General features: G+C 42.5%; 4 protein-coding genes across 9 annotated transcripts in view; all 4 read right to left on the bottom strand.

Annotated features, from left to right (window-relative positions):
• Positions 1–99: 99 nt before the first annotated feature.
• On the bottom strand, positions 100–2,573 carry LOC118360576 (short transient receptor potential channel 4-associated protein-like). Its single transcript, XM_052482740.1, has 2 exons — positions 2,133–2,573; positions 100–1,960 (listed from the first exon to the last, which is right to left on the bottom strand). Exons 1-2 carry the CDS (start codon positions 2,298–2,300, stop codon positions 1,826–1,828), a joined length of 303 nt encoding a protein of 100 aa, XP_052338700.1. The 5' UTR covers positions 2,301–2,573; the 3' UTR covers positions 100–1,825.
• Positions 2,574–9,149: 6,576 nt separating this feature from the next.
• On the bottom strand, positions 9,150–16,302 carry edem2 (ER degradation enhancer, mannosidase alpha-like 2). Its single transcript, XM_035761733.2, has 11 exons — positions 16,032–16,302; positions 14,466–14,576; positions 12,084–12,123; positions 11,867–11,972; positions 11,612–11,737; positions 11,243–11,454; positions 10,938–11,079; positions 10,704–10,828; positions 10,477–10,621; positions 10,263–10,384; positions 9,150–10,137 (listed from the first exon to the last, which is right to left on the bottom strand). The coding sequence occupies exons 1-11, from the start codon at positions 16,136–16,138 to the stop codon at positions 9,661–9,663; spliced, it is 1,713 nt and encodes a 570-aa protein (XP_035617626.1). The 5' UTR covers positions 16,139–16,302; the 3' UTR covers positions 9,150–9,660.
• A 360-nt stretch (positions 16,303–16,662) lies between these two features.
• Positions 16,663–24,967, bottom strand: LOC118375219 (src-like-adapter 2). Its single transcript, XM_052482744.1, has 8 exons — positions 22,167–24,967; positions 20,993–21,129; positions 20,015–20,114; positions 19,799–19,885; positions 19,598–19,701; positions 19,336–19,485; positions 17,942–18,074; positions 16,663–17,822 (listed from the first exon to the last, which is right to left on the bottom strand). The coding sequence occupies exons 2-8, from the start codon at positions 21,081–21,083 to the stop codon at positions 17,708–17,710; spliced, it is 780 nt and encodes a 259-aa protein (XP_052338704.1). The 5' UTR covers positions 21,084–21,129; positions 22,167–24,967; the 3' UTR covers positions 16,663–17,707.
• Positions 24,968–25,413: 446 nt separating this feature from the next.
• The window catches only part of LOC118375215 (protein NDRG3-like), a 66,064-nt gene continuing 64,215 nt past the window's right edge, over positions 25,414–27,262 (bottom strand). For all 6 annotated transcript variants that reach the window (XM_035761731.2, XM_035761728.2, XM_052482743.1 and 3 more), the window contains one exon: positions 25,414–26,949. In XM_035761731.2, the coding sequence (XP_035617624.1) occupies positions 26,780–26,949 (170 nt within the window). In that variant the 3' untranslated portion in view covers positions 25,414–26,779. The remainder of the gene's footprint in view (positions 26,950–27,262) is intronic.

Here is a 27,262-nt window from a genome sequence, read left to right on the forward strand (position 1 = left end):
AGGGTGGCGGTGATACCTGTGTATTAGATGAACAAACACCCTCTCTGAGAAGGGCTCAGACAGACCAGGGGTTTTTCTGGATCAAATTGGGGCTTAGGTGGTGGACGTGCAACGGAGCTAACCGGAAATTTCTGAGGCCCTCTTGCCTGCAATGTTGCAGTCTTTAAAGCTAGTGGTGCTCCCATGTCATAATAAAAATGCTCATGAAAGAATCTTTTTATTTTAGATTGACTGTTTAATTTATATTTGTGATTTTGTAGTTCTCAAAGATCATTTAAAAATATATATATAGGTCCATTTTCTTTTCTACATACTTTCTGCTTTTTAATTGTTTTAAGTTTACACTGAAAACATTTCACCATCTTGAATGTAAAAATATTTATACTGTTTGGTCAGCCCAAGACTTTTCTATGCAGAAAAAAACCCGTTGGGCCCAGTGTCACATACAGACCCACACATCCTGAGAACGGACACAACGTTTAGGAGACTCATGCTGTAAGTGAAGCACCTTTCCTAACATTACTAAGGATGCCAGTCAGGACTCCTGTGTGTGTTGGACATAACTAATTGATTCATCTGGTGAGTCCTGAGCCTTGTGTCCACCTCGTCCTAAATCCGTTGTCATTTACAGGGATCATGTTATGATGGATTTCTTTAAATAGCCTCTTTTTAGAACAAAATAAAACTATTGCTTTTCCCTGAAATATTGGTCTTCTATTAAGGGCTCTATTCAATTAGATCCACAGTGGTTGTTTTCTGGTCAGTGGAACTGCATTAAGAGCTGTCAAATCCACCAGCGGCTCCAGACATTATACCTAAAGCGGACATTGCCATTGGCTACACGGAGTCGCATTAAGATAAAGCGGACATTGCCATTGGCTACACGGAGTCGCATTAAGATAAAGCGGACATTGCCATTGGCTGCACGGAGTCCCACACAGCCTTGTTTAAGTTTGAGCACTGGAATGTAATCTACACCTCCATTAAGCAGATAGACATCCTAATTTTGGTGAATGATTTTCAATGTGAGCGTCGTTATTTCTATATAGCCTACACGTTTTTGTTCTGAACATTAAAGCGAGTGGGACGTTGTGGTAAGGATCACAAGAGCACCAATGTGACAGCTTCAACACAGTTACACCTCCCAAAGAAACATCAGCCATCACTGGTTAACACTTGATCTGATTGAATCTAGGCCTCACTGTCCCTAAGACATTACTGGTATGGTAATGTATTTCTTTCAGTCGGTGTACTTACACATCATGTTCGTGTGACTGAACATCAAAATGTAATTACATGCATTACATTGGCATACAAACTCAAATTGATTGTTATAACCTTTCCTTACTGTAGAACTATGACACTAGACAATTTGCGAATCTCTGAAATTGTGCCACAAAACGGTGTACCAGTTGTAACTACTATGTACAATCTGCCAATGTAATCACCATGTACATTTTGGTGACACTATGAAGTGGGTGTGGGGTTTGTTTTTTTAACCAGAGGGTAGGAGAGATCCTATCCATACTATTAGTTAAAGGCTGAAGGAACCTCAGTCCTCTGGGGCTGCCGATTGGCTGACTGTTTCTCCTCCACAGCTACATGGAAACTCCAATTCCGGCATGTTATACACCCCAACACGGCTCCACACACACAACACAAGTATCCACTCCTACACCTAACACACACACACAAGCCCAAAACGATGCACACGGTCATTCTGTAGACCTAAGGATGTGGAGGAGTGAGAGCTCAGATCTGTTCAGTTTGTAGGTGAATGTAGAAATTGACTCTCCTCTCTTCTCTATCCATCCATCCAGAAGCATTAAACTTCCAGAAAGTCTTTGACCAGATCCATGTAGGCCTGGATGTAGCAGGCTATGGCACATAGTGAAGTCAGGTCTGAGTCCAACAGAACCGACACAGTCTCCTTCCAGTAGGTAAATGATATACAGGAACTCTGATAGAGAATAGGAGAGATACAACAGTGACATAAGTTCCCTTGAAAACCAAATAGAATGGTCCAATGTACAGGTGACCCAATACAGAAGTACCACCATAGCAAGCAATACAGAGTAGACAGCATTAAAAGTAACAGCGGTGTGTGTGTGTGCATTGTCGAGGACACTCACGTTCTCCAGACAGGTGCTGTCCTTGTCCTTGTTGAGGTAGTGGCACTGCCAGAAGCACAGCAGGTTGTGTAAGTTGTTGAGCAGGCAGCCGGGGTATTTCTCAGCGTACTCCTCCTCCCTTAGGGCGTTGAGACAGAAGGCCAGTTTGTCCCGCCTCCTGGCCAGCATCAACACCACCAGGCTGATGTTCAGACAGCTCACATTCTCCTAACATTAGGTTCAGCCACCATCAAACAGGCAGGATCACAGTTAGCCAATTATGCACACGAAGACAAGTATACATGTCTGAATATGAGAAACAAGTACAGGAATTTAAAGTCTATATTAGCTAGCAGGATGCCATCAGTATTACAGTGAAACGGTCAACAGAGCAGAGGATCTCCTTTTGCCTGAGTGAGTATCTGCACATTGATGACGTTGACGAGCCTGAAGAGGAAGGCCTGTCTGTTCTCCACGCGGGCCATGTAGGACAGCAGACTGCACCTCCCCAACTACAGCACAGAGGGGGATGGGAGAGAAACATGGAGGAGTCAGAGGAGGGTAACTAAGACTACCGAGAGTAGAAATGACCAAGAGCAGCCATATTTCACTACCATAAAGCCACCAATAAAGCAGCCACAAACGTGTGTTAACCAGAAGGCCTCAGCCTATTTCTATGGACCTACCGCTCACAAAGCGATCCAGGGACAGGATGATACAGCGCACCAGCATGTTGGAGTCCACCAGAGAGCTGTTGATCTGGGTCATAAGGTTTTGGCTGAGGGCAGTTCCAGTGCAGATGGGTCATTTGCATCTGCACTATTCAAGTGTTTTAACATTTTCTGTGGAAATTGTTAAAAGTAGTCATTGCGCATTGAGTTGTATGGTCTGTTTAACTTTGCAATCATTGTTTTTTTGTTTGACATGCACTACCGTTCAAAAGTTTGGGGTCACTTAGAAATGTCCTTGTTTTTGAAAGAAAAGGCCAGCATCCCGGAGTCGTCTCTTCACTGTTGACGTTGAGACTGGTGTTTTGCGGGTACTATTTAATGAAGCTGCCAGTTGAGGACTTGTGAGGCGTCTGTTTCTCAAACTACACTCTAATGTACTTGTCCTCTCGCTCAGTTGTGCACCGGGGCCTCCCACTCTTTCAATTCTGGTTAGAGCCAGTTTGTGCTGTTCTGTGAAGGGAGTAGAACACAGCATCGTACGAGATCTTCAGTTTCTTGGCAAGTTTTCACATGGAATAGCCTTCATTTCTCAGAACAAAAATAACATTTATTTCCTCTTGATTCTGGCCTAGCATTTGAATTCCAACAGTTATGGTTTGTATAAACCATGCTTGTCTGCCTGTCCGACGTCGGAATTAAAAATGTTTTTTTTTTATTCGATCTCATCGCTGTCCAGAGAATACTGTGATTGCTGATCCAGGTGAAATCATGCAACAATATTATCATCATGGATATATGCAATTAAAATGTCAATAGAAAAGCAATGAAAACAAGGGGGAAACAATTGAGCATTTGCTGCCGTTCCAGCTGTAGAGTTTGTAGCTTTAGTTGGCCAAGTGAAAAAACATTAGCCAGTCTGCATAGCAACCAATGTTATTGCATGGATGAAAGTATTTTCTTTTTTTATCCTCAGATGGAAGGATTCAATATTATGAATTGAATTAACGTGCAGAACGCATTACAGGCATCACAAGCATATTGAAATTAAGTGAAAGTGATGTTTTTCACATTGGCTATTTTGGTACCGAGTTTCTGGGGCTAACACCGAAAAGTCAGCGCTAACCCTGCTCTTAACCCTGGCCTAAGGTTGACCCAGTCCCAGAGCGGAGGGGTGTTCTTACCGGGCTGCAATCACAGTTTTGGTTCTGGCCATGGAGGACATGGGAAGATGTTTGCTTTCTTCAGATCAGCTTGTCAAACAGGTTGTTAAGTCCTGGAATCAGTTTGAACTCTGCCAGCATTTTGTGAACCTGTTTACAAGGCACGATACGTTTACAAATCAAATCACATTTATTTGATAATGCCCTTTTTACAACAGCAGTTGCAAAGTGCATTCTAGATACCCAGGCTAAACCCCCAAAGAGCAAGTACTGCAGAAGCATAGTGGCTAAGAAAAACTTGACAATCTCAGTTACTAATTGAACCCATTTTTCCAAACCAACTGTTGTAAACTCCAGAAACCTGGCTCTCAACTGGTTCCTCTGGCGGCCTATGAAGAGCACACAGAGCACACAGAGCACCTCCACCTTGTACATGATCTCATGAACAATCTTCATGGACTGGGGCAGACGGTGTCTGAGAGGGCTGGTGGCCAGAGAACTCTGGTCTGAGGACTCTGAGAAAGAGCACAGTGTACGTAACAAACAGAGATTATGACAACATATGGTGCTGTACACAGGGCCCTATGCCATCAGTTTTATTTCTGCCTTACTCCGTTTTATCCCAAATTCCATTGTCTTCTTTTTCCAGGTGTCAATTTTTCCTTCTTTTTTTCAGGTTGTTGAGTCTCAAAATCACACCATTTTAATTAAAAAAATAAATAAAAAGGATATTTAAGTCAACAAGAATTCCAGAGACCACTGGTCTGGCAAAAATATAATACAATTATATTTTTGGAAGTAGTATCCCTTTAATGTAAGTGCCACCAGCAAGAGACTGTTTGGTTAGAAATGTTTCTGTAGCAGTCATGTGATTTCAGAGTTTGGAAATCAATTGGCCACTGGATTGATGCAAATAATTATGATATACCAGGTAGGCAAAGGTTACTTTGTAGTTAACATTTAAATGGAGAAGGTTATCATTAGCATCATCGCTAACAGCTACACAGTGTAGACATACACGTGCACCACACACAGGGGCATTCCTTCACCGTTTCAGAAAGTTGCAGGAAAATACAAATAACTATTGCATTTAGTTTGTGTCTTATGATAAACTAAGTTCAATACATTTAGTTGACTTAAATCCATTTTAGACTATTATTGAATAATGTCTGGATTCTGTGACTCTGTAGATTATATATACACTGTCTCACACTGAACCTTATTACTAAAACGATGAACAGTCTTTTCTACTGTAATCCATGGAGGGCCTAGTGTCTGCGGGTTTTTGGTTTTTCCTTTCAAATAAGACCTAGACAACCAGGTGAGGCAAGATCCGTACAAATTAGTGACGTTAATTCATCAATCAACTACAAGGGAGGAGCGATAATCTGCAGACACTCGGCCTGTGTAAGTAATACATTTCCATGCCTAAAATGACTGGAGCATGACGTGCGTTAGGATTGAATGGCGGGAACCTGGTTACCGAGATTTACCGCCCAAAACTAGAGGTCGACCGATTATTGGAGGACCAAAAAAACCCCATACTGATTTAAATCGGCCGATTTTTATATATATTTGTAAGAATGACAATAACAATACTGAATGAACACTTATTTAACTTAATATAATACATCAATAAAATCTATGTAGCCTCAAATAATGAAACATGTTCAATTTGGTTTAAATAATGAAAAAACAAAGTGTTGGAGAAGAAAACAAAAGTGCAATATGTGCCATGTAAAAAAGCTAACGTTTAAGTTCCTTTATGTGAATTTGTGCAAGTTGATAAGAACCGCAATTTTCCTTCAATGGCGAATGCCACCATGATTGTGGACTTCTGAACCATACAAAAACATTGAAGACTAAAATTAAGTATTTTATTAGGCCTTAAAAGGAAGGAAAATACAATCACGTTGACCCACTTTTATAGACAATATACCAACGCACTGCGCAAATAAAAACAACCCTAGCAATGTCAACTGTAATTACTTGGGTCATTACTGAACTTTGTTGAATGGGAAGAGACTGTCACTGGCAAACATGGTTACAGGCCCAACAACATATAGTATCCGCTCCTCGAGGAGAAAAGCACATGAGCGAATTATAATACACAAAGTAAGCAAAACAATTAAATAATTCCAACACTGCCTAAAATGATTAATAAGATAGACCTATATAAGCAATATAAACAATTGAGATGTACAAACTATGACGAGGGAAGAATGAGCGGATAAGATGCAAGCCGTAGATTTCAATTAAAACATAGTGCATTCAGTATTCAGATCCCTTGACTTTTTCCACATTGTTACGTTACATCCTTATTCTAAAATGTATTACATTTACATACAATACCCCATAATGAAAGTAAAAACAGGTTTAAAAACTGAAATATCACATGTACATAAGTATCCAGACCCTTTACTCAGTACTTTGCTGAAGCACCTTTGGCTGCGGTTACAGCCTCGAGTCTTCTTGGGTATGACGCTACAAGGTTGGGGAGTTTCTCTCATTTTTCTTTGTAGATCCTCTCAAGCAGCTATTTTCAGGTCTCTCCAGAGATGTTCGATCAGGTTAAATTCCAGGCTCTGGCTGGGCCACTCAAGGACATTCAGAGACTTGTCCCGAAGCCACTCCTGTATTGTCTTGGCTGTGTGCGTAGGGTCATTGTCCTGTTGGAAGGTCCTGAGTGCTCTGGAGCAGGAATTCATCAAGGATCTCTTTGTACTTTGCTCTGTTCATCTTTCCCTCGATCCTGACTAGTCTCCCAGTCCCTGCCGCTGAAAAATAGCCCCACGGGATGATGCTGCCACCACGCTTCACTGAAGGGATGGTGCCACCGCGTTTCACCGTAGGGATGGTGCCACCGTAGGGATGGTGCACATCACCGTAGGGATGGTGCCACCACACATCACCGTAGGGATGGTGCCACCGCACATCACCGTAGGGATGGTGCCACCGCGCATCACTGTAGGGATGGTGCCACCACACATCACCGTAGGGATGGTGCCACCGCGCATCACTGTAGGGATGGTGCCAGGTTTCCTCCAGACGTGATGTAACGCTTGGCATTTAGGCCGAGGAGTTCAACCTTGGTTTCATCAGACCAGAGAATCTTGTTTCTCATGGTCTGAGAGTCTTTAGGTGCCTTTTTTACAAACTCCAAGAGGGCTGTCATATGCCTTTTACTGAGGAGTGGCATCTGTCTGGCCACTCTACCATAAAAGCCTGATTGGTGGAGTGTTTCAGAGCTGGTTGTCCTTCTGGAAGGTTCTCCCATCTCCACAGAAGAACTCAGGAGTTCTTTCAGAGTGACCATCGTATTCTTGGTCACCTCCCTGACAAAGGCCCTTCTCCCCCGATTGCTGTTTGGCCGGGCAGCCAGCTCTAGGAAGTATTGGTGGTTCCAAACTTCTCCCATGATGGAGGCCACTGTGTTCTTGGGGAACTTCAATGCTGCAGAAATGTTTTGGTTCCCTTCAACAGATCTGTGCCACAAACACAATCCTGTTTCAAAGCTCTAAGGACAATTCCTTCGACCTCGAGGCTTGGCTTTTTCTCTGACCTGCACTGTCAACTGTGAGACCTTATATAGTCAGGTGTGTGCCTTTCCAAATCAGGTCCAATCAATTGAATTTACCACAGATGGACTCCAATCAAGTTGTAGAAACATCTCAAGGATGATCAATGGAAACAGGATGCACATGAGCTCAATTTCGAGTCTGAATACTTATGAATACTCAATGGCACTCCACACTGCCCTTTCTCACCTGGACAAAAGGAACACTTACGTGAGAATGCTGTTCATTGACTACAGCTCAGTGTGCAACATCATAGTGCCCACGAAGCTCATCACTAAGATAAGGACTCTGGAACTAAACACCTTCCTTTGCAATTGGACCCTGGACTTCCTGACGGGCCTCCCTAGGTGGCAAGAGTAGGCAAAAACACGTCTGCCACACTGATCCTTAACACAGGGGCCCCTCAGGAGTGTGTCCCCTCCTGTATTCCCTGTTCACTCACGACTGCGTGGCCAAGTACGACTCCAACACCATCATTAAGTTTGCTGACGACACAACAGTGGTAGGCCTGATCACCGACAACGATGGGACGGCCTATAGGGAGGTCAGAGAACTGGCAGTGTGGTGCCAGGATAACAACCTTTCCCTCAATGTGAGCAAGACAAAGGAGCTGATCGTGGACTATAGGAAAAGGCGGGCCGAACAGTCCCACATTAACATCGACGGGGCTGTAGTGGAGCGGATCGAGAGTTTCAAGTTCCTTGGTATCATGGTCCAAACATACCAAGACAGTCGTGAAAGAGGGCACGACAAAACCTATTCCCCCTCAGGAGACTGAAAAGATTTGGCATGGGTCCTCAGATCTTCAAAAGGTTCTACAGCTGCACCATTGAGAACATCCTGATTGGTTGCATCACTGCCTGGTATGGCAACTGCTCGGCATCACTGGGGCCAAGCTTCCTGCCATCCAGGACCTATAAAATAGGCGGTGTCAGAGGAAAGCCCATAAAATTGTCAGAGACTCCAGTCATCCAAGTTAGAGACTGTTCTCTCTGCTACCGCACGGCAAGCGGTACCGGAGCGCCAAGTCTAGGACCAAAAGCCTCCTCAACAGCTTCTACCTCCAAGCCATAAGACTGCTCAATAATTAATCAAATCGCCACCGGACAATTTACATGGACCTCAACTCTTTTTGTACACTGCTGCTACTCGCTGTTTATTATCTATGCATAGTCACTTCACCCCCACCTACATGTACAAATTACCTCAACTAACCTGTACCCCTGCACACTGACTCGGTACCGGTGCCCCCTGTATATAGCCTCGTTATTCTTAATGTGTTACTTTTTATTTTAGTCTTCTTGGTAAATATTTTCTTAACTCTCCTTGAACTGCACTGTAGGTTAAGGGCTTGTAAGTAAGCATTTCACAGTAAAGTCTACACTTGTTGTATTCGGCACATGCCAAATAAAATTAGATTTGATTTCTATAAATAAGGTGTGGTTTTCTTATTTATTTTATACATTTGCAAAAATGTTTAAAAACCTGTTTTCGCGTTGTCATAATGGGGCATTGTGTGTGGATTATTTAATCAATTTTAGAATAAAGTTGTACTGTACCAAATGTGGAAAAGTACTTTCTGAATACACTCAGTAATCAAGAGTTTATGTACATCCTTTGTTCCATCACTTGAGTATGAAAATGTTTAATGCATACTATTATTTATTCATACCTTTCCTAACCACATGCCTATATTACAATGTATTTCAGAAACCAAGGGCAATGCCATGAATCAGAAAGCATTTTGTAGAATGAAAATCACAGTAAATCATCTTTAATTTTCGGTGTTCAGTTAAAAGCTGGATACTTCAGGATTTTGGCAATGATGCCCTTTATCCACTTCCCCAGATTCCGATGAACTCGTCAATACCATTTTTATGTTTCTGTGTCCAGTAAGAAGGAAGTTAGAGGTAGTTTCGTGAGCCCATGCTAACTAGCATTAGTGTAATGACTGGTCTATGGGTAAAATGACAATAGTAGCTCAAACTTTCTGTATATCCTGTTACTATCATACATAGAATATTTGCTCCCCATCTCTGCTTCGTTGACAAAAACAAAAAACGACCGTGGGGCAAACAGGCGAGATGGATTCCATCTTTAAGTGTAATCTTCAAAAAGTGAAAACATTTGTAAGTCCATGTCATGTGCCGTCTGTGAAGACTTGACCCATGACAGCCAGCCGTGCGCTGAAGGGCTGCATAGGGCAGGAGAGGAGAGGGGCTTTCCTCCTGCTCCCAGGCTTCAGTGCTATACTTTCTGAAGGATCCATGATAGGTGGCTCGGTCTCACTGTCTGTCTCCTGTGATTGGGTATCCTGTGGACTGGGGAGGGGCTCTGATAGGTTAAGGAGGATGTCCTGCAGCTCTCTGCGTTCGTCCTGCTTGCGGCTGCAGCAGTGAAGGGCAGCAGGGTCCAGCGGGTGGGCCTCTGTGTTGAAGATGTAACCCCCTGCCCCCAAAACACAGTCCTCACTGGGGCCAGTGCCCAGCTCAAAGTCCAGGCCACTGTTGTGAAGGAAGTTATCTGGATCAAACAGGAGGTAGAGGTACTTGATGGTTTCTGCCAGGAAGAAGGACTCCATGCGGTTGTCCAGCTTGTGATCTCTGATGTCTTTCACCTGAGAGAGGAGGTAGTAAAACAAAACAATTCTCAATCACAAACAACTTCTGTACGGAACATTCTGATTAGTCATAAGTAAGTATTTGCTATCCAGCGGAGTCTTGAGGAGCGTAAACCACTCACACTGGCATAGCCACAGGGGACCCGTGTAATCTTCTCAATGGACTCCACAGCATCTCGACCGAGCTGCAGAAAGGTGTGGTCACCAGTGGCTTTGTACAGGTACATGGCACTCTCTATCAACTCTGAAACAAGAAAAGGAGCAAAATACAAATACCAAGAAATCTTCAGTATGACCCTTATGCACTATTGTAAGTGAGCAGGTTTTGTCTGGTACCTGGGCGTAAAGGGTATCCTTCTCTCTTGTCTACAGTGTACCCCTGTGGAATACTGTAGAATTCCGGCAGTCCTCCAAATTGTCTCCACACTGTGTAGTAGTTATGGAAAGTCCTCAATGCACTGTCCAGCTCACCGATCAAACTCTGAAACATTCACACAAACAAATGAGATTTTCTCAGTTAAGAGGTAATACAGTAGATAAGCAAAATGAGAAATGTATTTTACCTGTAGCCCTGGCCAGAAGGCCTCCAGTGATTGGAAAACAGGCATAGAGACCGTTCCCTTGTGCATCTGGACCCACAGGTACCAGTCATCAAACTTGGTGTAGTTTTTAATTGCCTTGTCATACTCTGTGGATGCCCAAAAATATAAACATCTATTACTAATGTGCTTGCAATGTAAAATGTGTATCCATCTACCACATGATCAAGTGGTCTGATGATAAACTAGTAATAATACCTAAGAACATTGACAGCAGTTCCTCATCTTGTAGCATGATAGAGCCCTTCACCAGGTACTCAAAGTACGAGTCCACACCGGCCCCTATACCTGCGTCCTGGGCCACCCATTTCTTGGAGAGCACATCAATGTGGTTCCCCACCTGGAAAAAAGAAACAGCTCCTAGGTCCCTGGGTCTGGCAAAGTGTATCAAGCAATCTAAATGTTTCAATAAATCTACTGTATGAATATTACACAAATCACAAGAGGACAGCATAAAACAGATTATCACAGGACTAAATCAGCAGCTCTTTTTGCCGACTCACCAGTCCTATCTCAGAGCGAGTCTTCCACAGTGACCGGAGGGCCTTGCGCGCCACATCCTCAAATACGGGGTCCCCAGTGAGCCGGCTAAGAGCTGAAAACTCCAGGATGAAGGTGCCCACCCCAGCAGTACAGGTGACAGGGGTCTCTGTAGGGTTCACCCCTCTAAGCAGGTTCACTGTGCCATAGGGCATCCCTGTGGGCGTCTGGAACGCTACAGACGAAAAGAAAATGTGAGCCTAAGTCTGGTCATATACAGAGCCAGGCAAATGCAATGTCAGAGCCATATGGCCATATGTTAGTGTGCATGTGTGTCCTGGGCATCTGGAAGATGCAATAATAAAATAAATCTAATCATGTAGACGGCTCACCAGGGAGGAGTTTTCGTGCTGCATCCTCAGCCATCCTGAGGAGGGGTCCAGAACAAGGCCAGCCAGGCTCCACCTCCATCCCAGCACGCTTAGACAGCAGGTGGGCCGAGAGAAGACCACCCACCACTGCAGACAGAAACTCAGCTCAGTTACAACCAATAAACACAGCTAAAAGCCTACATACATCTCCTAGACAAGAGCATTGTTTGACACTTTTTCATAGCTTAAATTTTAACCTATTCCCTGTAATCTCACCTCGAATGTTAGTCTCAAAAACAGATGCATTGACGTCGATGTCAAAGTCCACAGTGTCCTGAAGCAGAGTTGCCACACGCTGAAACTCAGTGTGGTTCCCCAGAATCTGAAAAAAGCAAATTGAGGCAACAAGATTGGGAGACCATTTAGTAACTCATTGTCACAGGTGTTGAATGACAAACTTAATATAAGATAATGATGACAAGAAGGTGCATACCAGCAATGTATCCAGGGCATCTATCAAAGTCAGTGAAACACTGAAAAGAAATGAGAGGTGCAACGTCATAGTCACGTCAATACACTGCAAAATTATTGAATTTACATCTCAGATTGGAAAAGCGTGCTGTGGTATTGCATTCACAATTTAAAAGACTGAATGTGTGAATTCAGTGTATTGTTTTTTTGAGGGGGATATGGCCTAGGACAATATGATCAAGACTATTTAAGACAACATGAAACCTTTAACTTCGTATGGCTGCAGGGGCAGTATTGAGTAGCTTGGATGAAAGGTGCCCAGAGTAAACTGCCTGCTCCTCAGTCCCAGTTGCTAATACAGTGCCTTGCGAAAGTATTCGGCCCCCTTGAACTTTGCGACCTTTTGCCACATTTCAGGCTTCAAACATAACAGAACAGACACACCCAGGTACCGGGAGGCAGGACAGACAGCAGACTGTCAAACCAGCAGTGTTTTCCTGTCATCGCTCACTTTGTGCAGACAGGTAGGTGCCTGTCCAATCAATTTATTTATTTATTTTTTATTTCACCTTTATTTAACCAGGTAGGCTAGTTGAGAACAAGTTCTCATTTGCAACTGCGACCTGGCCAAGATAAAGCATAGCAGTGTGAACAGACAACACAGAGTTACACATGGAGTAAACAATTAGCAAGTCAATAACACAGTATAAAAAAATGGGCAGTCTATATACAATGTGTGCAAAAGGCATGAGGAGGTAGGCGAATAATACAATTTTGCAGATTAACACTGGAGTGATAAATGATCAGATGGGCATGTACAGGTAGAGATATTGGTGTGCAAAAGAGCAGAAAAGTAAATAAATAAAAACAGTATAAAAACAGTATGGGAATGAGGTAGGTGAAAAAGGGTGAGCTATTTACCTATAGACTATGTACAGCTGCAGCGATTGGTTAGCTGCTCGGATAGCTGATGTTTGAAGTTGGAGAGGGAGATAAAAGTCTCCAACTTCAGCGATTTTTGCAATTCGTTCCAGTCACAGGCAGCAGAGTACTGGAACGAAAGGCGGCCAAATGAGGTGTTGGCTTTAGGGATGATCAGTGAGATACACCTGCTGGAGCGCGTGCTACGGATGGGTGTTGCCATCGTGACCAGTGAACTGAGATAAGGCGGAGCTTTACCTAGCATGGACTTGTAGATGACCTGGAGCCAGTGGGTCTGGCGACGAATATGTAGTGAGGGCCAGCCGACTAGAGCATACAAGTCGCAGTGGTGGGTGGTATAAGGTGCTTTAGTGACAAAACGGATGGCACTGTGATAGACTGCATCCAGTTTGCTGAGTAGAGTGTTGGAAGCCATTTTGTAGATGACATCGCCGAAGTCGAGGATCGGTAGGATAGTCAGTTTTACTAGGGTAAGCTTGGCAGCGTGAGTGAAGGAGGCTTTGTTGCGGAATAGAAAGCCGACTCTGGATTTGATTTTTGATTGGAGATGTTTGATGTGAGTCTGGAAGGAGAGTTTGCAGTCTAGCCAGACACCTAGGTACTTATAGATGTCCACATATTCAAGGTTGATCACGAGGAGATGCATAAATCATACAACTACATAGTATGTCCATGGCACCGCAGAGAGGAGAAGGAAGAGAGAGGCCCAACTCGGCAGAAAATCAGTCTCACTCCATCAGGTTGCATTTTTCCCGTTGTGTCGCACACAAAGCAAGGAGTTTTTGTATGGAGGTCAATGAGAGTGTTGAATTTGGTCAACCAAAAAATGTATGGCTTATTTGCTACCTGAGGTTTATTTGATCAAATAGAAGTTTCATAATGCTTAAGTTGTTACGAGTGTACTGATATAAGTAGGACACGTGACATCCCGGAAACTTTGAGAAAAAACACGATATCGTAGTTGTCTCGAGATGGCTATGCATATTCATGGATTGAGGCTAGTAAGCACAGCATCTCTATCCATTGAATACAGGCGGTTGACATCAACAACCCTCAAAGAATATTCAAAAAAGGATTACAATAATGAGATGTATCCAACAATCCAAAGAAAGGAAAGGAGGGAGTTGGCTGTGCCGCTTTGTGGACAACTCCCATTGGTAGGGCAGAGAGACATGTATCGTGTCAGTATATCCAAAATATTTGATATAGTTCATTCTAGCGGGAGTGGGCTCGGCTGACTTTTTTCCCCCAGACTTGTGAATTGATAAGTAGCCTAGTTTATTTAAGTGGAAAAAGTACCAGGCTGAAAATAAGTGTATAGGACAGCCGGTGCTAGTGGAAAACACTGAGGTTTCAGGTGGTTTGGGCTATTGATTGTCCAGGTATTAGTGTTGGCTGTGTCATTCACAGGAAATTACAACATTGGTTGATTGTCAAACAACTGCAGAGGCAACAGTCATACCTGCCCCATGTATCCTGGCCATCACAGGTCAGGGGCCGCAGTTCGTCATATGGATAAGCATGATCCAAGTAGCTGTTGTATGCATGATAAAACATGGACTTGATTTTCTCCCTGTCAGGAAAGAACAAACCCAAGTAGATAAGGTGTTAAAAGAGCAGATCAAGCGGAACCCTATGACTAATCCTAGCCCTTGATCACGATTCGGTTCCATTACACAATTTACTAGACTAAAGCCCAAATCTAATGAAAAGCTGATTTTAAAAAAAAAAATGTTTTACATGTGTGAACGAGCACGTACACGCTGGAATTACACTGAACACAAAATAGAAATTCAACATGCAACATTTCTAAATATTTTACTTACAGTTCATAAGGAAATCAGCCAATTGAAATAAATAAATTAGGCCCTAATCTATAGATTTCACATGACTGAGAATACAGATAACCATCGGTTGGTCATAGACTACCTTAAGAAAAGGTTAAGAGCGTGGATCAGAAAACCAGGCATAAGATACAGACAGCGAACATAACATTTTATTGATGGCAATATGAATGCACAAAGATACAGTGATGAGATCCTGAGGCCCATTGTCATGCCATTCATCCGCCACCTTCACCTCATGTTTCAGTATGATAATGCATTGATTGCTCCATGTCACAAGGATCTGTACACAATTCCTGGAAGCTGAAAATGTCCCAGTTCTTCCATGGCCTGCATACTCACCAGACATGTCACCCATTGAGCATGTTTGGGATGCTCTGGACTAAGTGTACTACAGTGTGTTACAGACTGGTTTTCTGATCCAAGCACCTGCCCTTTCTTTAAGGTATCCGCGATCAACCGATTCATATCTGTATTCCCAGTCATGTGAAATCCATAGTTTAGGACATGATGAATTTATTTCATTGTGACTGATTTCCTTTTATGAACTTTAACTTGGTAAAATATTTTTTTAATTGTTGCATGTTACTTTTATATTTTCGTTTAGTTTAAATTCAAGCGCACGATTCAATTGACGCTAGCAGCCCGTCTGTTCTCTCATACACTGCCTTGCATTCTAATTTCAGCATGTGCATAAAACACTTCAATTGATTTGGGTTTTAAAAGGCATCTTCTGTACAGGGGGTTTGTTAAGAGACCAGATACTCAATCTGGACATGAACACGCGTCACACCCTTGATATGGTTAGTGTTCTCACGCGGCCATATCTCGACGTTACAGCACTTGTTTATGAAAACAGACGTAAAACAAGAAGCGACCACCTGTGCTGATTAGCTATATCGAGTGCTCCGAACATCTGTGTGTAAACGTAACTCGGGAAGTGTAGTTTCGTCGGATGGAAGCAGTTGAATATTTTTTATTTGAAGGATAATGTTTCGAAATCCGACGAAACCTTAAATACAGCATCGAGATTGTAGTTCACATGAGCTAGTCTTGGGCTTAGCCAATGGCTGAAAACTGTAGGGAGAAGGGATAATATCGCCTAGAGTTTGTGAGTTACAACATAACGTTAGCTAACAGACGTGTGATAAAAGCCGAACGTCACTAGATTGTCATTACTGTACCTGTAGTGTGCCATCTCCAGTTCTGTAAACTCTTGTCCTTTCGCATTGCTGATCAATGTAAAAACGTGAATTACGCACAAAATAGTAGTGCACAGCAACCTAAGCATGAATAAACGAGGTATAGCTAGGATAACAGCTAAAAACACTGATTAAATTATCAAATGCAACACCACCACACACTAGGGATCGCTAACAGGAAGTAAATTGAATAGACATGACGCGTGCGTCGTGGGTGCTGAAGTCTTCCGCAACCTGACGACCTACACATTTCCTCCAGCAGGCAGCGATGTTACACAAGCTACAGCATGATACTGCAATTTCCACTCAATCTTCTTTCAATTGCATTTGGTTATTTGTTTAAACTTCTCTGATTTGAAGAAAAAAACAAATATATAGAAAAATGTTTCAACATTTTTTTTTTTTTTTTAAATGTAGGATAGTAAAGAAAACATCTCCACAACTTGTATTGATCACAAAGCTCAATATTGAGCACATAATGTATATAGTCTATTGTTTCAGTTGATGAAACCACATAAGAACATTTAAGTGTTTTATACCATATTAAAAACTGGGTGGTTCGAGCCCTGATTGCTGATTGGCTGAAAGCTGTGGTATGAGACAGTACACCATGGGGAATGAAACATTTATTTGTACTTTTCTAAATACGTTTACGTGTTGCGTCTTGCATAATAACAGCCCTTAGCCGTGGTATATTGGCCATATACCACAACCCCTCTTGCCTTATTGCTTCAATATTACACATAGCTTTGAGATGCTCTTCAGCACAAATCATAACTTTCTGCTGTCTCTGCCACACTATATTTTTTTCCACTGCACCTTGACCATATCCTGTGTCAAAGTTATACTGCGGTGCGGTGGAGAACAAGCAACAGCTAAAAGGTGTTTCTGTTCAGGACAGGAAACCCATACAAACATTTCCTTTTTTTCAAGGTAGCTCAACAAAACCAACCAAATAGTCTGTTTACTGATGATAGGGGATCTATTTGAAACATGCAGGTGGTTATGCCTTTCATATATAGGGCTGTATACCTCACTATCACACTACTTTCTGTAAGGAACATTGCAATCAGCTGTGGTTACTTAGAATCACGAGTAAAGGCTGAATGGAACATTTCATTATGAAGTTAGCAGCTTTTCAAAAACCATAATAAATGGTAACATATCGTGTCACTGTCTTTAGACCTATTGTTCTAGTTTAACATTAGAGATCATGTACACAATCTGACACAGTGAGGATCATCATCTCATTCCGGACACTTTTTCCATGTTGCAACCTGTAATCAGTTTGAATGCATGATCTCTTTAGAACACTGTGTTCCTATGGGCACAGTTACTCCCTTATTTCTGTAAAGTCTTTTGTAGTCTGCCTCCAGGATCTAAAAATGTCTTCTGATCATGAATCCAAGCAAATATAGGCCTCGTCTGCTTGACAATGTCAGCACTTGACAACCATCGCTTTGAGAACAATGGTTGTCTGCAGTGGTTGAGTTGTGAATCCCAGTTCCCTCAACAATGTTCAAGATCCACTAGGTTCATGGCCACGTGATATGGTCCTCAGGTACCCTCTGCCCCAATAGGTAAGCTCCTTGCTCCGTTTTTACTCTCCGTTTTAGTCTGTGTATCTCACTATTGTCTCTCTGAGGACAGCTCCAGTCTCAGCTGTCCCATTTATGGCTGCAGTCCCCTGTCATGAAGAGGTAGGAACTGATGGCCTCTCTCAGGCCCTCGCTCACCAGGGAATCCTCATTGACCTTGCCAAAAATCATGGAGCTGCAGACAGATAGAGAGAAAACCCATTAGTGAGGAAATGCTGGTAAATAATAGATTTATTGGCAGACATGCATACACAGAGACTGGCATCTTATTACGACAACAGTACATGACCTCACCTGTCCGCATCTTTCCAGTTGAGGGTGGACTTCCTGACGGCCATGGGTATTGGGCCAGTAGCCACAGGAATGCTGTTGGACCCCTGGATGAAGCAAGGCTCCCCCAACAGACAGCACAGCCCATCAGTGACCTCTGGAAGGAAACATAAATCAGTCTGTTGCAACTCAGTTTTCACATGAATACTACAGTACAATGACTGAAGATGCCCCCAGCTTTCAACCCACTGCTACCTGTGCACAGTGGTGTGAAGTAATTAAGTCAAAATACTTAAGTCAAAATACTTAAGTCGGGCCTCCCGAGTGGCACTATGCGCCACTAGAGATTCTGGGTTCGAGTCCAGGCTCTGTCGCAGTCGGCCGCGACCGGGAGACCCATGGGGCGGCGCACAATTGGCCCAGCGTCATCTGGGTTAGGACGGCAGAGATGTCCTTGTCCCAATTTACACTAGCGACTCCTGTGGCGGGCTGGGCGCAGTGCACGCTGACACGGTCGCCAGGTGCACGTTGTTTCCGCCGATACATCGGTGCGGCTGGCTTCCTGGTTGGGCATTGTGTGGGCATTATGTCAAGAAGCACTGCGTCTTGGTTGGGATGTGTTTCGGGGGACGCACGGCTCTCGACCTTCGCCTCTCCCGACTCCATATGAGAGTTTCAGAGATGAGACAAGACTGTAACTACCAATTGGATACCACGAAATTGGGGAGAAAAAGTAACCCTCCAAAAAACAAAATACTTAAGTCGTTTTTTTGGGGTATCTGTACTTTACATTTCTGACTACTTTTACTTCACTACATTCCCAAAGAAAATAATGTACTTTGTACCCTATACATTTTCCCTGACATCCAAAAGTACTTGTTACATTTTGAATGCTTACCAGGACTGGAAAATGGTCCAATTCACACACTTATCAAGAGAACATCCCTGGTCATCCCTACTGCCTCTGATTTGGCGGACTCACTAAACACACATGCTTTGTTTATAAACGATGTCTAAGTGTTGGAGTGTGCCCCTGGCTATCTGTAAATAAAATATTGGTTTGTTTAATATAAGGAATTTGAAATGATTTATACTTTTAATACTTAAGTATATTTTATCAATTGCATTTAGTTTAACCTTTATTTAACTAGGCAAGTCAGTTAAGAACAAATTCTTATTTACAATGACTGCCTACCCTGGGTATAGCATTTTACTGGGTGACTTTTACTTTTACTTGAGTCATTTTCTATTGAGCTATCTTTACTTTTACTCAAGTATGACAAATTGGGTGCCTTTTCCACCACTCCTTGTACAGAGGTTCAAATGTGTGGGTTGGACACAAAAGGGTTTGAAAAGTTGTATCTACAGCATTCAACATGTTCTAAACTGCTGTATACGCTTGAACCACCTCTACTGACCTGAGTAGTGGTCCACTAGGGCTGTGAGGGTGGGGAAGGTGAGGCAGGGGGAGATGAAGTGCCAGCCGTTCTCCAGTTGTTGGATCCGGTAGTGTTTGACTGAGCAACGGTCCTGGTCATTGGTCTTACGCACTGACAGGGAGTGGGCACCTAGATTGGATCATGTACACCATGCTTCAGTTGTATCCCTTCGGGTTTATCAATTACAACTTTAATCTGCTTTCCCTGTTCTTGTTAGCATTTGATTGTGAACTAAACTCACCAGGGTGGGTCTGACTTTCCCGGACCAGAAAAGAGCCAGTCTGGTTGTTGGGCAGCAACAGGAGCTCCTCAGCCTTCTTTCTGCTGAGACCCTCATACTGACACCTCGGGAAAGAGAATAGAGAAAGAGTTAGAAATAGAAAGACAGATCCATGTAAATAGAGCTCCAAAGGAGAATAGTCAGATGGATCAGCAGACTCACCTGTGGTACACCCTGGCTGTGTAGCTGCTGGGGATGTAGCTCTCATTGCCTGTGGCAGAGGATCTCACTTTCCACCATTCCCCCTCGCTACATAGACATGCACATTCACAGAAACACATAAAAGAGATACATAGGTTATATAGAAAAAGCACAGTACAGTTGTAATAACTGTAGTAGTAATTGTGGTAGTTGTAGGTAGAGGGTATGGTTTCTTACTCTGAAAGCACATTGATTCTCTCTCCCGCGCGGATACTGCTGTTTGCTGGATGTCCAGTGGGATAGTTATACAGGGCCACTACTACATACCTGCTGCTCTCTATGGACAATACAGAGACAAGGAAAATGACTGTCACTCTGACTCTACTATAAGAACCTCAAACCATGTACATTTATGCTTTCAATTCACACTTGAGTATTCATGGTTAGACCTTTCCAAGTTACAAAAAATAAATGATTACAAATTATTACTGTGATCTTCATAAACTAACATCTTGAGTGACAGCTCAAAAAGTAGGACTTCTTTGTCACCCAGCCTGGTCTCATAGACAATTCATAACATATTGTACGAATTGCAATATGTAACATATTATATGAATGGTAATTCATAACATGTCATATGAAATGGATGATGGACATCCACAAATTAATTCATACCATACAAAATGTAACATATCATACAAATTGGAGTGTCATAGATTTACATTTACTATGTTACGTCTACCACAGAGTCCAGAGTGTGTCACCTGGTCCCTGGTCACACCACTTCTAAATATAGGTCTTTCGCTTCTTGCTTTTTTTCTTTTCACACCTCTTGTGGTTTAACAGAAGACCAGGCCAGTAGGCTTGTTTTCTTTTCTCTTTTCTGCACACCAACTACGGTGACATTTAATGTAGGGGCTAATCATCACACCATGTATGTACAGAAACACTTACTACATTTTTTCATCATTATATTGGTCACATTGTTTTGATCTATACATTTACATCAGATGCAGGCCATCCGGTGATTGTCCTTTAAAATGGACCTAGCTGTCGTGCACATTTTCAATTCCCTGGCCTATAGGTTTCAGTCCACACAAACCCAGAGCCATTGACCCTTGGGGACACTGCCCATCTGAGATATGCTAGTACTGGCTTGTTGCCCAGAGCCTTATCCTTTCCTGTGCTCAATCTGACATAGAGTCCAGGCCTTACCCAGTATGACCGGCTCAGCGAGCTCTTCCTGGCCCAGCAAGGCTGCATGAGTGCTGGATCCCTGATGCTCTTTACTGGGCCCACTGCCCATGGCGATGTGGAGCTCTTATGGAAGGGATACCAGAGAACTCTGGGGGCTGGAGGGAATCACAGGTATGGATTAGTAGCCCATTTGGTTACTGAGGTACATCTGGGTGTGCGTCATGTCTTCTTGATGTACTGTTGCATCAATCACAATTCATTGTAACTTATGTCAGATAACATATATCAAAACAAACACTATTAAGGGCATTTCAAATAGCCCTGTATGTCATTTCTTTCTCCATTTATTGTCAGAAAGCTGGATCAGCGATAACTTGAACAAAGGGAGGGAGGAAGTTGAAAACCACACTTCTTCTGAACACCCTTTAGTTTCCAACCAAATTCTTGTTTTTATACATGGGCTGCTGGAGTGTCGACAGTGCTGGTTGGCAAGGAAAATAAGGGGCTTTCATCTGAATACATAATGATTGAACATGCAGTCTTTTGTGTGTCACTCTCTAACTGATGTAAACACGAAAGCACTTAACGTGCAAACTAGTTCAAGTGTTAAAGGTGAAAAAGGTAACAGTACTCATTTTGGGTGCTGGAAATCTGCCATATTTCTAAGCCAATATTCTATAAGAAGCGTCAGTACTCAAGCATTAGAAAATGTGAGGTGCCGGTTCTCAGTACCAGTGTGTTATTGCACAAGTTGAACATTTCATGTAGTACAATCATTGAGTGCATACATTTTACGTATGGGTGGTCCGGGAATCAAACCCACTATCCTTGTGTTGCAAGCACCATGCTCTACCAACTGAGCTACAAGGAATCATCTAATGTTCCATTATAACATACAGAACAGATGACCATTATCAACCACAGCAGTCTGCCAACCAGGAGTCAGGAAACACAGCAGGGGCATAGATCTGGCTGGACAATAAAAATAAAAAAAAGACGTATTTATAAAGTCTTCATATAAGATCAGTTTGTCCTATATATTTGTGTGACCTTGTCCTCTTTCTGTTAAAGCAAAAAAAACATGTTTTTAATAAGTTAAATCCGGGTCGAATAAAACAACAACTTTTTGCATGTACATTAAATACAGTGAGATCAATTAGACTTGACAGCTTCAAAAAGAGTTAATACTCACAGCATTGCCCTGTTGTGGCTCTGGTGAGGATCAGCAGCACTCGGATGCTGTGGAATGAGTTGATGTCAGAGCTGTAGAGTACCGCAGGGATAGAAGTATAGCCCAGTGAGGCCCAGAGGTCGAGTCCAGTGGGTCTGGGTGTTTCACACTGCTGGTAACATTCACATGTGTAATGTGAGTATGACGTGTGCGTGTTTGAGAATCTGTGTGAGAGTCCTTTAGACACCAATGGAGAATGAGTGTTCTCCTCCTCTGTGATGTTCCAATGGGGAAAGGAGCCAGTGGTGATAGATGGAGGCTCTGTAGGTGTAGCACAGCAGAGTGCTCTGTAGTACATCTGAGTGGAGAGATGTGAGAGGAGGGGGGTTTATATTCACCTCTTACTCAGACACTCAGTTTCCTGTTTCAACAAGACCTGAACTTTCAAAGACAGAGCGAAGAGAGGGAGATGAAGAGGGAGGGGAGACAAAGATAAAGGGAGGCACAAAGAGAAAGGAAGAAAGGTTATATTCAACAATAAATCAAATCAAATTGTCACATGCGCTGAATACAAAAGGTGTAGACCTTACCGTGAACTGCTTACTTACAAGCCCTTAACCAACAAGGCAGTTCAAGAAATAGACTTAAGAATATGTTTACTAAATAAACTAAAAAAATCAAATAAAAAAGTAACAAAAAAAGATTACATAATAACAAGTCTATATACAGGGGCTACCGGTACCGAATCAATATGCGGGGGTATAGGTTAGTCAAGTTAATTTGTAAAGTGACTATGCATAGATAAACAGGGAGTAGCAGCAGTGAGCTGTCGGTGTGGCAGTAGTAATCAACACAGAGTCTGAGACATTTTACATCAATGACTTGATCAGTGAGTCATCAGCAATTGCGATGAGATTCACCAGCTCTGTGCAAATGTACTGTTTTGCAGCATCTTCATGAGTCGTGGTATAAAACACAGATGCGTGAATTGACGTCACAGCAATTTTTGAGCTTCATATTCTTTGTCATTCGGGTAAAGGGTGTTGGGTGGGTCGAAGAGCTGAGCAATCCGTTTTCTCTTCATAACATTCACAACTGGTGTAGCCATGTTAATTGCCATATTGATGACTGCTACATAATCAAACATGTAGACTCTCTTTAAAGCTAGAGTCCTTAATTGAAACAATAACAAAGTAGGCACCTGCCTGTTTTGGTATAAAAAAAATAAGCTGAGGGACGGGCCTGGAACGATGGAACCACTCAAATCAAACTCAGAGCTACAGATATAAGGACTGACCATCCACAATACCAACATTATAGTTTTAACCATGTTTTGAAGATATATAGTGTTTGTTTAGACTTACATTGTTTACAAAAATTGGAGTAAAATAAGCTTAAACAATTGAAGTCGGAAGTTTACATACACTTAGGTTGGAGTCATTAAAACTCGTTTTTCAACCACTCCACAAATGTCTTGTTAACAATCTATAGTTTTGTCAAGTCGGTTAGGACATCCACTTTGTGCATGACACAAGTCATTTTTCCAACAATTGTTTACCGACAGATTATTTCACTTATAATTCACTGTATCACAATTCCAGTGGGTCAGAAGTTCACATACACTAACTTGACTGTGCCTTTAAACAGCTTGGAGAATTCCAGAAAATTATGTCATGGCTTTATAAGCTTCTGATAGGCTAATTGACATCATTTGAGTCAATTGGAGGTGTACCTGTGGATGTATTTCAATCCCTACCTTCAAACTCAGTGCCTCTTTGCTTGACATCATGGGAAAATCAATAGAAATCAGCCAAGAACTCAGAAAAAAATTCTCAACCTCCACAAGTCTAGTTCATCCTTGGGAGCAATTTCCAAACGCCTGAAGGTACCACATTCATCTGTACAAACAATAGTATGCAAGTATAAACACCATGGGACCATGCAGCCGTCATACCACTCAGGAAGGAGACACGTTCTGTCTCCTAGAGATAAATGTACTTTGGTGCGAAAAGTGCAAAGATGCTGGAGGAAACAGGTACAAAAGTATCTATATCCACAGTAAAACGAGTCCTATATAGACATCACCTGAAAGGCCACTCAGCAAGGAAGAAGCCACTGCTCCAAAACTGCCATAAGAATTGCCAGACTACGGTTTGCAGCTGCACATGGGGACAAAGATCGTACTTTTTGGAGAAATGTCCTCTGGTCTGATGAAACAAAAATCTAACTGTTTGGCCATAATGACCATCGTTATGTTTGGAGGAAAAAGGGAGACGCTTGCAACCTGAAGAACACCCATCCCAACCGTGGAGCACTGGGGTGGCAGCATCATGTTGTGGGGGTGCTTTGCTGCAGGAGGGACTGGTGCACTTCACAAAATAGATGGCGTCATGAGGGAGGAAAATTACATGGATATATTGAAGCAACATCTCAAGACATCAGTCAGGAAGTTAAAACTTGGTCGCAAATGGGTCTTCCAAATGGACAATGACCCCAAGCATACTTCCAAAGTTGTGGGAAAATGGCTTAAGGACAACAAAGTCAAGGTATTGGAGTGGCCATCACAAAGCCCTGACCTCAATCCCATAGAACATTTGTGGGCAGAACTGAAAAAGCGTGTGCGAGCAAGGAGGCCTTACAAACCTGACTCAGTTACACCAGCTCTGTCAGGAGGAATGAGCCAAAATTCACCCAACTTATTGTGGGAAGCTTGTGCAGGGCTACCTGAAACATTTGACCCAAGTTAAACAATTTAAAGACAATGCTACCAAATACTAATTGAGTGCATGTAAGCTTCTGACCCACTGGGAATGTGATGAAAGAATTAAAACACTGAAATAAATCACTACTATTATTCTGACATTTCACATTCTTAAAATAAAAGTGGTGATCCTAACTGACCTATGCCAGGGAATTTTTACTAGGATTAAATGTCAGGCATTGTGAAAAACTGAGTTTGAATGCATTTGGCTAAGGTGTATGTAAACTTCCGACTTCAACTGTATTTTGGGTTCTGATGGGGTTCGACAGTTGAACTAAGCTCACTAGGCTCATAAGTTATATTCTTCAAGAATCAATGGGTATATCATCCATCATTCATTTTTGTAACAACTAAGGATTCTAGCTTTAAGAAATGGTCTGATCAGTGTGACGACTACTTCTAGCACAATAAGGCTAGCTGGATTAGGTTTCAAATCACATGCTATTAGGCTAGTTTACCAAGTGAGAAAATACACAGGCCAGTGACGGAAGGAAGTCCAGTCAAATGTAATGTACAACTTCTAGCTTTATTTTATTATCAGTACAAATGTATATAGTCAGCAGACAGTATGACTTACAGCACACACCCATACTATGGGGACAGAGCACAATGCATTATCACCACAAGCTCACCCCAAGCTGTAGTACAATCAGAGAGAAACGCAGAAAAACCACAGAGAGAAAATGAACAATAATATTAATAATAACAGTTTATTACACTATCCACAGTCCCTCAGGCATCTGACCAGTTGCTGTTTTCACCCCGTCATTATTGAATTAGAATGGAAAACATGACTTGCTTCCAGTTAGAACGTTTTATACAAGGGAGGAGGCAGTCATGTTATCTGTACCTCAACTGGCACACAGTTAAACGCCTAACTCACTGAGCTGTGGGTTAGTTTGGGTTCTCTGACTTAGAACATTATCAAGTGATTGCTCTGAACTTTAAATAAACTACAGGAAATGGTGGTTCTTTTCTCTGCCTGTCAGTAACAATGGGGGTATCAACAACCCTGCCTGCCATATCAAATAAATTGCTTGAAAGAGAAAAATCAACAATAACACCACAAGGTAACTATTTCTAGATCCATCTAGACAAAAGCAATTTTACAGACACCTTCATTACGTTTCATCTACAAGAGGGTCATGCTGTCAGATACTCTTGGTATAAAGGTACAGAACAAGAGTGGGTTTATCACATCATTTTGCAATACAGGAAAGCAAAGGTATTTCACAAATCACAACATAATAACAATTACAAAAAACACTGAAATTAAGAGATTTTGTAAGTAGTCGGAAAGGTGTGCAAGTGAGTCTGCATGAGACTGATTTAGGAATGGACCATTAAGGAGGAGGTAGAGAGGGATGTTGTGATTTGGTCTGATCTGCACACAAGGTGAGGAAGACCTCTGAGGGAGAAAGAGAAAAACGGGGAACCTAACGCCTTAAAGAGTACTTTAAAAGAGAAAACGCCTGATGCTTTTCCAAACGCTCCTCTTTAAACTGACACACTGATCCAAATAGTAGTTATAAATACAAATATAGCTCATATATATCTTAAGGATAAAAAACCCACAAAAAAAGAGAGGCGGTAGACACCAAAACGTGAAATAGGTAACCAGAAAAGCAGCATCGCCCGGCTGCTTACTGACTTCCAGGTTGCCGTACCACCGCAGTCATGCACAGAAAGGCATGATAGATAGACAACAACAGGAAACAGTGAGAGTGAACACAGCAGAGGACCGGACTGCTTCATAAATGATCTTTCCGAACACGTTTCAGACGCCCCCTCTGGATTCCAATCCTCTGACTGAGCATGGGAAAGGGAGAAAAAAAGTGAGAGTGGGAGGAGGATGTTTTCTGGGCATGGTGCTTTAGCAGGACACCTCCATGGTCTGTGGCCTGGCCTGTTCAACAGCCGGGCCGGCAGCAGTGGCACCCTCTAGCTGTGTGTGGGTGCGGCTACGGGTGCCCTCCACAGAGCCCATGCTGGAGGCAGAGTGGGTGCGAGAACGCACCAGCCGGGTCATACTGGCCGTGGGCACTACAGACAAGAGAGAAAGAGGAGAGCAATTACAGTAAGAATTCAGGTATGAGGATATTTGCTGTTTATATGTGTAGGAATGTTTTGGGGGAGGGGTAGCTTGCTTTAGGGAATGTGGCTAGGGGTAGGATGCTGGTGATCATACCACAATCATAAATGCATCAACATTCCCAATTCAAGATGGGGTGGTCTGCAGCCCAGGGAGAATAATGAAGTCTAATAACCTAAAGACTCAATAACTTGATCACTATAAATACTGTTTACCTCATGCTAGCTACGCTGCCATTTAGTTAGGATCAAGTAGAATGATATC

The sequence above is a fragment of the Oncorhynchus keta genome, chromosome 28 (assembly GCF_023373465.1).
Source record: "Oncorhynchus keta strain PuntledgeMale-10-30-2019 chromosome 28, Oket_V2, whole genome shotgun sequence".
NCBI lineage: Eukaryota > Metazoa > Chordata > Actinopteri > Salmoniformes > Salmonidae > Oncorhynchus > Oncorhynchus keta.